Genomic DNA, 13,151 nt, shown 5'->3' with positions numbered 1-13,151 from the left:
GTTTGGATGTCATATTCAGGAGAGCACAAGTTGTACGATGGGAGGACAAGTTTCAGACCCTGGCAAGAACATAGACACTCTTCCTGTATTGATTGATATTGAGTGATTTGTGCAATATGCAAGTGCAACAGGTTAGGTTTAGGAATGCTAGCGATTGGTTAGGGTAAGGTTAGATTTAGGCATGCTAGCAAAGTGGTCAAGGTTCAGGATAAGGTTTGTAAACAAAAACACACCAAAACAACAACACACTGGGATTCAAACCGCATTACAGTCCTGGATTCAAAGCCCATCACATTACTCCCTCTGCCACCCTGTTTCCACTAACAGGATGGAATGATCGGAATGTACTGGGATCTTTGAATGCCCAGACACTGATTGAGACTGTCCATTCCAACTCAACTGTAAGCTAACATAACCAGCAAACACTACAGTGGAGGTGGATCTAACAAGTAGACTTCAAGTGGACACTATGATGTTGTGTGTAACTGGTTTGAGCAGTGTGAGATGGACGGCTCGGCCTGGTCAGAGGAGTGTGTGTACGTGTGTGACGCAGATGGTTCTGATGTGTCTGACCGTCCTGTCGTCCTGTCTGTCCGTCTGGGCTGAAGACCAAATCACCTTCGACCACCATGCTGTCTACTGGAACAGCACTAACCCCAGGTAGGATGCTACAGTCTGTGTGTGTCTGTTTGTGTGGATGCTATAATTGAGCTGAAAGCTCCTTTTGTCTGATAGACAATGAGGGCATCATGCCTCCCTCTTTCATTCTGCCTCCCTCTCTAGTTACTGAGTATAGGGGAGAGAGACACTGCTGTGGTTAGCTGGGTCTCATTGACATGGTGCGAAGCAGCCTCGCTCTGTCAGTCTAATGAATTCTGACAGACTGGACAGCCTCCCTCCCTCTCCCTCCCTTCCTCTCTCTCTCTCTCTCTCTCTCAGGTACATATATAAGTGAAAGTGCTCCCTCTCTATCATGGTTGAATTACCACTAACCGGCTAACAGCCCTGTCTCCCCCTGCAACACACACACACACACCGACGCTTCTGATTTAGTCCAGCTAACAGCTCTGTCTCTCCACAAGTGCTCAAATATTTAACAGGCAAGGAGGAAGATTCTCTCTCTCTCTCTTCCCTCTCTCTCTCTCTCCTCTCTCTCCCTCTCTCCCCCACCCCTCTCTCTCTCTCTCTTCCCTCTCTCTCTCTCTGTCCTCTCTCTCTGTCCTCCCCCTCTCTCTGTCCTCTCTCTCTCTCTCTCTGTCCTCTCTCTCTTTCTCCTCTCTCTTTTTCTCTCTGTCTCTTTCTTTCTTTTTTTCCTTTCTCACTCTTCTCTTCCCCTACTCCCTCTGTCAACGTGCTACATCAGACAACACGCTTTGTTTGTGCAAGGCTATTGTTATATCGCTGAATTAATGTGTGATGGGAGGTTGATGGAAAAGTTTGTTTACACAGGAACAAATGAACAGAAGATGAGCTTCAAACCACACACAGACACAGCTTTGTTTTCGTGAAACACACACAGACACACACAAATCTAATCCCAGGGTTTATCCTTCAAATTCATACTTTTCTTCTACTCCCTTTTTCCTCACCACCCCGTTTTCTCTTCTCTCTTCTGGGAGGCTTTGCGGTTCTCTCCATCCTCCTCCAGAGGTCCCTAATGATGGTTGCCGAGGGTTTCATGCTATGGGATGGATGTCCTCAGAGAAAGACTGAGAGCGAAAGACAGTAGCTAGTGTGTGTGTGTGTGTGTGTGTGTGTGTGTGTGTGTGTGTGTGTGTGTGTGTGTGTGTGTGTGTGTGTGTGTGCGGAAGGCCTACTCTCTTCTCAACTGTCAGACACAGACTTAGCCATGTGCAGTCTCACCTGTCCCCTGCGGCACATTCACATCCATGTATCTGTTCCTCCCTTTACCCCAAGACACACACACACACACTTTCTCTACTGTCCCCTGTGGCATATACAGATATATTTCAGTTTGTTCTGACACACACATCTTTACTATACACTTACATGTAACAGTGAACCTATGTGTGTCTGTGTGTGTGTCTATCTGTTTCTCTATCTTACTGTCTTCTCTGTTCTACATGAAACAGCCTCTGTCTCTGTCTGTCTGTCTGTCTGTCTGTCTGTCTGTCTGTCTGTCTCTGTCTGTCTGTCTGTCTGTCTGTCTGTCTTCCTTTTATTCCCACTGTGACTGATGTACACCAGTTATGACAAACACTTCTAAACAACAGAAAATAAACAGGAGACAAGACGACAAAAGCCTTTTAATGTCTCTGACCTGATTACAATACATTAATCAAAGCTTCTGTTGTGTGTGTGTGTGTGTGTGTGTGTGTGTGTGTGTGTGTGTGTATGTGTGTGTGTGTGTGTGTGTGTGTGTGTGCCTGCGTGTAAGCTCTCAGTACACCGTTTTACAGTGAGAGAGACGAGGAGAGAGATAGAGAGAGGGCGGAAGAGAGAGGTTGTAAGGAGAGAAGAAGTAGAGTTGTGAAGCGAGAGCTGGATGAGAGAAATTGTGTGGGAGAGAGACAGGAAGAGATGTTTTGCTGGGGTACATTATCTGTTTTCCACTAGGTTTACCTTCACAGGTGATGTTAAATGTCTATAAAACGTGTCAGGACTCTGAAAAACTTTCACTCAGCAAACTTTGTTAGGAAATCTCTGTTTTTAGTGGTGTGATACTGCAATCACATCACCACTCATGATACATTTTAAAAGATGGAGGCACTTCTCTGAAATATCTCCCTTATTCTTAATCTGATCTCGCTTCACTGACGGGTTGTTCTTGAATTACGGTGGCATTTGGGCATGGCATTTTGGAAAAAATTTACCTCATTCTTCTAGATTTGTATTTATTTAAATGTATTTAGTTATGTCTTCCCATTCTAAATCAACTAATATTGTAGCTTAATGACTTTAAATTACATTTACTATTATGATAACATTGTGCCACCAGTAGGAGTAGTAACACATATGATGGTAACACCAATGAGACAATTTAGGTTGAGGTTTTTCTGAAATGGAGGCCACAAATGCTAAAATCTAAGGTCATCAACCCTTTAAAAATAATTTACTGAAGTGATATGATTAATCATTTTGCTCACAATGTTACTTCCCTTCATTTAAATTGACTAACACCAAGGGACACTTTGGATTTAGACACACCACATGATAAATGGAATCCTCGGATTTATGACATACTAAAAGGGTGTGATTAGCTAATAATTGTATTTAATATAGACCCCTCCCCCAATAACAGTTTGCCACTGGAGAGAATGCTCAAGGTCCTTGAATATCTTTGTAACCAGTGATTTCCAAGGCGGTAACACCAATGACATAACACTGAGGGGGACACATTATACTAGTAAAAAAAATAGGTATTTTAATAGCCTTCCTTGTTTTTATTAATCTATACAATACCTATTTAATACTTTTGTTCACTGTCTAGCTAATATACAGATGTCTCTAAATCCCCAAAACATGCCACTACAGCTCTACACATCACCAGTGGGAAAAGCTAACCTGCTAGCCCCCAGTAGTTTCTACAATTCATACAAATAGATGTTTTGCAGTATAAAGGACTTACATTTGTTTTCTTATTAACTATTAGTTAAATAAAATGGAAAATTGATTATATGTCATGTTTTTGTCATTTGAAAGTGTTTTTCCATGGTGCCAAAGTCAAGAGACAGCATTTACCACCACAATTCAAGACCTACCCTGACTCTGGTATTAGAGATAGAAACAAGATATTAGAGAGAAACAAGATATCAGAGATAGAAACAAGATATTAGAGAGAAACAAGATATTAGAGAGAAACAAGATATTAGAGACAGAAACAAGATATTAGAGAGAAACAAGTTATTAGAGATAGAAACAAGATATTAGAGAGAAACAAGATATTAGAGAGAAACAAGATATTAGAGATAGAAACAAGATATTAGAGAGAAACAAGATATCAGAGACAGAAACAAGATATCAGAGACAGAATCTAGATATTAGAGAGAAACAAGATATTAGAGAGAAACAAGATATTAGAGATAGAAACAAGATATTAGAGAGAAACAAGATATTAGAGAGAAACAAGATATCAGAGACAGAAACAAGATATCAGAGACAGAATCTAGATATTAGAGAGAAACAAGATATTAGAGAGAAACAAGATATTAGAGATAGAAACAAGATATTAGAGATAGAAACAAGATATTAGAAAGAAACAAGATATTAGAAAGAAACAAGATATTAGAGAGAAAGAAGATATCAGAGGATAGAAACCTTTAGAGATATATTTGAGATAGAAGATTATAAAGATAGATGTCAGAGATAGGAGATAGATACAAGATATACAGTGAGGGAAAAAAGTATTTGATCCCCTGCTGATTTTGTACGTTTGCCCACTGACAAAGAGATGCTCAGTCTATAATTTTAATGGTAGGTTTATTTGAACAGTGAGAGACAGAATAACAAACAAAAAATCCAGAAAAACTCATGTCAAAAATGTTATAAATTGATTTGCATTTTAATGAGGGAAATAAGTATTTTACCCCTCTGCAAAACATGACTTAGTACTTGGTGGCAAAACCCTTGTTGGCGATCACAGAGGTCAGACGTTTCTTGTAGTTGGCCACCAGGTTTGCACACATCTCAGGAGGGATTTTGTCCCACTCCTCTTTGCAGATCTTCTCCAAGTCATTAAGGTTTCGAGGCTGACGTTTGGCAACTCGAACCTTCAGCTCCCTCCACATATTTTCTATGGGATTAAGGTCTGGAGACTGGCTTGGCCACTCCAGGACCTTAATGTGCTTCTTCTTGAGCCACTCCTTTGTTGCCTTGGCCGTGTGTTTTGGGTCATTGACATGCTGGAATACCCATCCACGACCCATTTTCAATGCCCTGGCTGAGGGAAGGAGGTTCTCACCCAAGATTTGACGATACATGGCCCCGTCCATCGTCCCTTTGATGCAGTGAAGTTGTCCTGTCCCCTTAGCAGAAAAACATCCCCAAAGCATAATGTTTCCACCTCCATGTTTGACGGTGGGGATGGTGTTCTTGGGGTCATAGGCAGCATTCCTCCTCCTCCAAACACGGCGAGTTGAGTTGATGCCAAAGAGCTCCATTTTGGTCTCATCTGACCACAACACATTCACCCAGTTCTCCTCTGAATCATTCAGATGTTAATTGGCAAACTTCAGACGGGCATGTACAGTGGGGAGAACAAGTATTTGATACACTGCCGATTTTACAGGTTTTCCTACTTACAAAGCATGTAGAGGTCTGTAATTTTTATCATAGGTACACTTCAACTGTGAGCGACGGAATCTAAAACAAAAATCCAGAAAAGCACATTGTATGATTTTTAAGTAATTAATTTGCATTTTATTGCATGACATAAGTATTTGATCACCTACCAACCAGTAGGTCCTTCACGGCGTAGTGTGTTACCAATTGTTTTCTTGGTGACTATGGTCCCAGCTGCCTTGAGATCATTGACAAGATCCTCCCGTATAGTTCTGGGCTGATTCCTCACCGTTCTCATGATCATTGCAACTCCACGAGGTGAGATCTTGCATGGAGCCCCAGGCCGAGGGAGATTGACAGTTCTTTTGTGTTTCTTCCATTTGCGAATAATCACACCAACTGTTTTTGTAGCCCTGGTCTTGTAGCCCATTCCAGCCTTGTGTAGGTCTACAATCTTGTCCCTGACATCCTTGGAGAGCTCTCTATAGACTGATCATGTCTTTGTCAGTGGGCAAACATACAAAATCAGCAGGGGATCAAATACCTTTTTCCCTCACTGTACAGTGCCTTGCAAAAGTATTCATCCCCTTGGTGTATTTCCTATTTTGTTGCATTACAACCTGTAATTTAAATGGATTTTTATTTGGATTTCATGTAATGGACATATACAAAATAGTCCAAATTGGTGAAGTGAAATGAAAAAATATTACTTGTTTCAAAAAAATTCTAAAAAATAAATAACGGAAAAGTGGTGCATGCATATTTATTCACCCCCTTTGCTATGAAGCCCCTAAATAAGATCTGCTGCAACCAATTACCTTCAGAAGTCACATAATTAGTTAAATAAAGTCCACCTGTGTGCAATCTCAGTGTCACATGATCTGTCACATGATCTCAGTATATATACACCTGTTCTGAAAGGCCCCAGAGTCTGCAACACCACTAAGCAAGGGGCACCACCAAGCAATCGGCACCACGAAGACCAAGGAGCTTTCAAAACAGGTCAGGGACAAAGTTGTGGAGAAGTACAGATCAGGGTTGGGTTATAAAAAAATATCAGAAACTTAGAAAATCCCACGGAGCACCATTAAATCCATTATAAAAAAATCCATTATTAAAAAATGGAAAGAATATGGCACCACAACAAACCTGCCAAGAAAGGGCCGCCCACCAAAACACACGGACCAGGCAAGGAGGGCATTAATCAGACCAAAGATAACCCTGAAGGAGCTGCAAAGCTCCACAGTGGAGATTGGAGTCTCTGTCCATAGGACCACTTTAAGCCGTAAACTCCACAGAGCTGGGCTTTACTGAAGAGTGGCCAGAAAAAAGCCATTGCTTAAAGAAAAGAATAAGCAAACACGTTTGGTGTTCGCCAAAAGGCATGTGGGAGACTCCCCAAACATATGGAAAAGGTACTCTGGTCAGACGAGACTAAAATTTAGCTTTTTGGCCATCAAGGAAAACGCTATGTCTGGAGCAAACCCAACACCTCTCATCACTCCGATGGATGTGTGGAGGTTTTTCATCGGCAGGGACTGGGAAACTGGTCAGAATTGAAGGAATGATGGATGGTGCTAAATACAGGGAAATTCTTGAGGGAAACCTGTTTCAGACTTCCAGAGATTTGAGACTGGGACGGAGGTTCACCTTCCAGCAGGACAATGACCCTCAGCATACTGCTAAAGCAACACTTGAGTGGTTTAAGGGGAAACATTTAAATGTCTTGGAATGGCCTAGTCAAAGCCCAGACCTCAATCCAATTGAGAATCTGTGGTATGATTTAAAGATTGCTGTACACCAGCGGAACCCATCCAACTTGAAGGAGCTGGAGCAGTTTTGCCTTGAAGAATGGGAAAAAATCCCAGTGGCTAGATGTGCCAAGCTTATAGAGACATACCCCAAGAGACTTGCAGTAATAGCTGCAAAAGGTGGCGCTACAAAGTAGTGACTTTGGAGGGGTGAATAGTTCTGCACGCTCAAGTGTTCTGTTTCTTTGTCTTATTTCTTGTTTGTTTCACAATCAAATATATTTTGCATCTTCGAAGTGGTAGGCATGTTGTATAAATGAAATGATACAAACCCCCCCAAAAATCCATTTTAATTCCAGGATGTAAGGCAACAAAATAGGAAAAATGCCAAGGGGGGTGACTACTTTCGCAAGCCACTGTATGGTGTACTGTATTAGAAACACAATATACTAGAGATATTAGATGGAAACATTCGATATTACATAGAAACAGATAATAGATGGAAAGAAGGTATTCGATGCAGACGCACGCCCACACACACGACAATGAAATGACAGTAGGAGTGAGAAAGGAAAGAAGTAGCGATATAGACTATTAGAAAGAGGGGGACAGAGACAGAGGGAGATAAAGAGATAGCGAGGGATGACAGGAGAAGTGTGTGTGAGGTATGAGTTGTGGCGTATGGCTGTGGAGCTGCATACTCACTGTTTGATCACACACACTTCAAACACACACTTCTGACTTCCTTCCAGATCTCAGAACAGAGTGTGTACGTGTGTGTTAGAGATGGTGCACTGTTCTAAACTGGGTCAATCCTAAAAACCAAACTGCTGCGAATGTGGCGGTGCAGCTACCTTCTAACAGTACTAATAGCTTACGTTGGGCTTCTTAAAGAGATAGTTCACTCAAATTATTAAATGCCTAATTAGTTTATTTACCCTGAAAGCAGTCCTATGGACAAGAACAGATTGTAATCCATGCTTTGGGTGTGTTTACTCACTGTGACCAACCACTAACTTTAAGCATTAGTGTGTGTGTGTGTGTTTTGGAAAGGGATTGTGATAGCTTAGTATTCTGAAGTTTTTCTTGCTGTCTACATCTGTGAGAGAAACATAGCTGGAGAGAAAATACTTGTCTATCTGAGAGAGGTATTCAGAGATGTGTGTGTGTGTTTGCCACAGCTGGTGAGGAAATGCTCCCAGCAACATCTCCTCATTGGTTCACAGTTCAAATACTGTTTTCTCTCTGGTTGGGGAGAGAGGGAATTAACCCCCCCTACTGTCTTTATTATTCTTGAGGAGGTGATGAGGCACACCAAAAAGCACCATCTCTCTCTCTCTCTCTCTCTCCCTTCTTCTTTCTCACTAATTCGGAGAGACTGCCTGGATGTATAATTAATGTTCTCTGTGCCATTCTCATTCAGGTGTGTGTGTGCGTGCATGCGTGCACTGTGCTATTTCGCTAATGTACTATTCAGCTTTAACATGTTTCAGCTGTGAAGAAGAACATCTCCTGTAATGCTTCCACATCCACACACACACACACACACACACACACACACACACACACACACACACACACACACTCTAACCTCAGCCGTAACCCTGTGCTCTACAAATGATTTATACGTTATATTTTTATACACAGTCAGATGGATAAATAATGTATTATTGATCCATCTACTACAAGAGTGTCAAATTATTTAGACAATTTATATGTTTTGTACATAGACATTGATAAAAGTGTTATTAGCCTAATGCTTTCTCTAAACTACAGTCAAATCACTTAGACTTTCAAATGTATAGGCTGATAGGTTAATACTTTATTAATCCTCAAGGGGAGATTTCAGTAGAGAAAGCTGAGAGACATAAGAGGGTTAAAAGTAGAAATGTGTTAAATCATTTTAAGAGAAAAGAGGAAGTTTATACAGTGAGACAGAAAAATGGTTTAGAAAGGAAAGGATGCGTTGGTGGTTGTCTGGTAAACGGTTGGGTTGGTGGTTGTCTGGTAATGGGTTGTGTTGGTGGTTGTCTGGTAAAGGGTTGGGGGTTGTCTGGTAAAGGGTTGGGTTGGTGGTTGTCTGGTAATGGGTTGGTGGTTGTCTGGTAAAGGGTTGGGTTGGTGGTTGTCAGGTAAAGGGTAGGGAGTTGTCTGGTAAAGGGTTGGGGTGGTGGTTGTCTGGTAAAGGGTTGGGGTGGTGGTTGTCTGGTAAACGGTTGGGTTGGTGGTTGACTGGTAATGGGGCGGTGCTTGTCTGGTAAACGGTTGGGTTGGTGGTTGTCTGGTAAAGGGTTGGGTTGGTGGTTGTCTGGTCTGGTAACTGGGTGGTGGTTGTCTGGTAAAGGGTTGGTGGTTGTCTGGTAAAGGGTTGGGGTGGTGGTTGTCTGGTAAAGGGTTGGTGGTTGTCTGGTAATGGGGTGGTGGTTGTCTGGTAAAGGGTTGGTGGTTGTCTGGTAAAGGGTTGGGGTGGTGGTTGTCTGGTAAATGGTTGGGTTGGTGGTTGTCTGGTAAAGGGTTGGGTTGGTGGTTGTCTGGTAACGGGGTGGTGGTTGTCTGGTAAAGGGTTGGTGGTTGTCTGGTAAAGGGTTGGGGTGGTGGTTGTCTGGTAAATGGTTGGGTTGGTGGTTGTCTGGTAAAGGGTTGGGTTGGTGGTTGTCTGGTAAACGGTTGGGGGCAGAAGGGGGTTATGGTTGATTGTTTTCTGGTAAAGTGCTTATGGGGCATGTCAGTGTTCGGAGTTATTAATAAAACAGAAATCTTATTATTGATCTAAGATGTGGCAAACTGCCCGCAGATATTACCTCATTTTGATATGGATTTAGTGACACTGTGTGTGTGTGTGTGTGTGTGTGTGTGTGTGTGTGTGTGTGTGTGTGTGTGTGTGTGTGTGTGTGTGTGTGTGTGTGTGTGTGTGTGTGTGTGTGTGTGTGTGTGTGTGTGTGTGTGTGTGTGTGTGAGTGAGTGAGTGTGTGTGTGTGTGTTTTCCAGCTTTGAGTGATTAAGTCTGCCTACTACAGTAGACACACAGAAGGATGGGTGGGTGGAGAGAGGGATGGAGGGAGGGAGAGAGAGGGGTGGGGCAGGAATGAGGGGAAAACTGTTATATTTATGTCAGTTGGTTAATCAGTTAGTTAGTTAGTTAGTTAGTTAGTTAGTTAGACGGTCAGACAAATGTGAAGCATCTACTGTGAGATTAAATTATTCAATTTCATCAAAATCACTGGAGCAGTTACATACTTTTAGTCAATTTACTTAAATAAGCTTCCCCAACCCTCTCATACCCGGGAGGCGTAGTACCGTACGAAACTAGTAGAGGAGAGGAGAGGGGGATAAAGGAGGAGAGTATAGAGGGATATGAGAGGAGAGAAGTTGTGGATGAGGGAAGAAAGTTGAGAAAGTTGCTGAAGGTCATCTGAGAGCCTCGGGGTAGGACCAATCAAAAGACAAATCTGTCAGCCAATCAAATCTGTCACCCAATCAAAGCCCAGTCCTGTATCATTTTCTTCAATCGACAAACACACACACACACACCGCAGGGAAATGCGAGTAAGTGAACTCTTTCAAACAGAGAGAACTAACCTTCATCAGTCTGCTTTATCTGAAAGTTTAACCTACACAACTATTAATATGCCACTCTAACACTGGGAGGAGAGGAGCGATCACGGGCTTTGATATGGTAATGAGGGGGTTTATACACACACATACACACACACAGCCTGAGTGCGATGGGGCTGTTTACATAAGGGTCTGCCCTGGGACGAGTGAGAGCTGTCATCCTGCCAGAGAGAGAGAGAGAGAGAGAGAGAGAGAGAGAGAGAGAGAGAGAGAGAGAGAGAGAGAAAGAGAGAGCGGGAGTGAGAGGGAGAGAGAGAGCAAACAGCATGTCTGATCTTTTTACTGAGGGATGGATGGAGTGAGAGATGGTGAGAAGGAACTGTTTAGACAGAAGAGGAAGGACAACTGGTAAGAAAAAGAAAACAGAAGATGGAGAAGGGAGGAAGAGAAGGAGATGGAGGGAAGAGGAGGAGATGGAGGAGATGGAGGGAAGAGGAGGAGATGGAGGGAAGAAAAGGAGATGGAGGGAAGAGGAGGAGATGGAGGGAAGAGGAGGAGATGGAGGGAAGAAAAGGAGATGGAGGGAAGAGGAGGAGGTGGAGGGAAGAGGAGGAGATGGAGAGAATAGAAGGAGATGGAGGGAAGAGAAGGAGATGGAAGGAAGAGAAGGAGATGGAGGGAAGAGAAGAGAAGGAGATGGAGATGGAGGGAAGAGAAGGAGATGGAAGGAAGAGAAGGAGATGAAGGGAAGGAGAAGAGAAGGAGATGGAGGGGAAGAGAAGGAGATGGAGGGAAGAGGAGGAGATGGAGGGAAGAGGAGGAGATGGAGGGAAGAGGAGGAGATGGAGGGAAGAGAAGGAGATGGAGGGAAGAGAAGGAGATGGAGGCAAGATAAGGAGTGGAAGGAAGAGAAGGAGATGAAGGAAGGAAGAGAAGGAGATTAAGAAAGGAAGAGAAGGAGATGGATGTAAGAGAAGGAGATGGAGGGAAGAGAAGAGAAGGAGATGGAGATGGAGGGAAGAGAAGGAGATGGAAGGAAGAGAAGGAGATGAAGGGAAGAGAAGAGAAGGGAAGAGAATGAGATGGAGGGGAAGAGAAGGAGATGGAGGGAAGAGAAGGAGATGGAAGGAAGGAAGAGAAGAAGATGGAGGGAAGAGAAGGAGATGAAGGAAGGAAGAGAAGGAGATTAAGGAAGGAAGAGAAGGAGATGGAGGGAAGAGAAGGAGACGAGGGAAGAGAAGATAAGGAGATGGAAGGAAGAGAAGAGAAGGAGATGGAGGAAAGAGAAGGAGTTGGAGGGGAGAGAAGGAGATGGAAGGAAGAGAAGGAGATGGAGGGAAGAGAAGAGAAGGCGATGGAGATGGAGGGAAGAGAAGGAGATGGAAGGAATAGAAGGAGATGAAGGGAAGAGAAGAGAAGAGAAGGAGGTGGAGGGGAAGAGAAGGAGATGGAGGGAAGAGGAGGAGATGGAGGGAAGAGAAGGAGATGGAAGGAAGAGAAGGAGGGAAGAGAAGAGAAGGAGATGGAGATGGAGGGAAGAGAAGGAGATGGAAGGAAGAGAAGGAGATGAAGGGAAGAGAAGGGAAGGGGAGATGGAGGGGAAGAGAAGGAGATGGAGGGAAGAGAAGGAGATGGAAGGAAGGAAGAGAAGAAGAAGGAGGGAAGAGAAGGAGATGAAGGAAGGAAGATAAGGAGATTAAGGAAGGAAGAGAAGGAGATGAAGGAAGGAAGAGAAGGAGATGGAGGGAAGAGAAGGAGATGGAGGGAAGAGAAGGAGATGGAAGGAAGGAAGGAAGAGAAGGAGATGAGGGAAGAGAATGAGATGGAGGGAAGAGAAGGAGATGAGGGAAGAGAAGATAAGGAGATGGAAGGAAGAGAAGAGAAGGAGATGGAGGGAAGAGAAGGAGATGAGGGAAGAGAAGATAAGGAGCTGGAAGGAAGAGAAGAGAAGGAGATGGAGGGAAGAGAAGAGAAGGAGAGGGAGGGAAGAGAAGGAGAAGGAGATGGATGGAAGAGAAGGAGAAGGAGATGGAGGGAAGAGAAGGAGATGGAGGGAAGAGAAGGAGATGGAGGGAAGAGAAGGAGATGGAGGGAAGAGAAGAGAAGGAGATGGAGGGAAGAGAAGGAGATGGAAGGAAGAGAAGGAGATGAAGGGAAGAGAAGGGAAGAGGAGATGGAGGGGAAGAGAAGGAGATGGAGGGAATAGAAGGAGATGGAAGGAAGGAAGAGAAGAAGAAGGAGGGAAGAGAAGGAGATGAAGGAAGGAAGAGAAGGAGATTAAGGAAGGAAGAGAAGGAGATGAAGGAAGGAAGAGGAGGAGATGGAGGGAAGAGAAGGAGATGGAGGGAAGAGAAGGAGATGGAAGGAAGGAAGAGAAGGAGATGAGGGAAGAGAAGGAGATGAGGGAAGAGAAGGAGATGGAGGGAAGAGGAGGAGATGGAGGGAAGAAAAGGAGATGGAGGGAAGAGGAGGAGATGGAGAGAAGAGAAGGAGATGGAGGGAAGAGAAGGAGATGGAAGGAAGAGAAGGAGATGGAGGGAAGAGAAGAGAAGGAGATGGAGATGGAGGGAAGAGAAGGAGATGGAAGGAAGAGAAGGAGATGAA

At 43.6% G+C, this 13,151-nt stretch overlaps 1 protein-coding gene across 1 annotated transcript in view; it reads left to right on the top strand.

Moving 5' to 3' along the window:
- Window positions 1-469: 469 nt before the first annotated feature.
- The window catches only part of LOC311114016 (ephrin-A2-like), a gene marked incomplete at both ends in the record, with an annotated part of 25,472 nt that continues 12,790 nt past the window's right edge, over window positions 470-13,151 (top strand). Inside the window, one exon of the mRNA XM_084189281.1 lies at window positions 470-660. Within this exon, the coding sequence (XP_084045407.1) occupies window positions 470-660 (191 nt within the window). The remainder of the gene's footprint in view (window positions 661-13,151) is intronic.

Source organism: Coregonus lavaretus (genome assembly GCF_964263955.1).
Source record: "Coregonus lavaretus genome assembly, contig: HAP1_SCAFFOLD_830, whole genome shotgun sequence".
In the NCBI taxonomy this organism is placed as follows: Eukaryota; Metazoa; Chordata; class Actinopteri; order Salmoniformes; family Salmonidae; genus Coregonus; species Coregonus lavaretus.
Note: the sequence above shows the minus strand (reverse complement) of the source record. Positions and strands in the feature narration are given on the sequence as shown.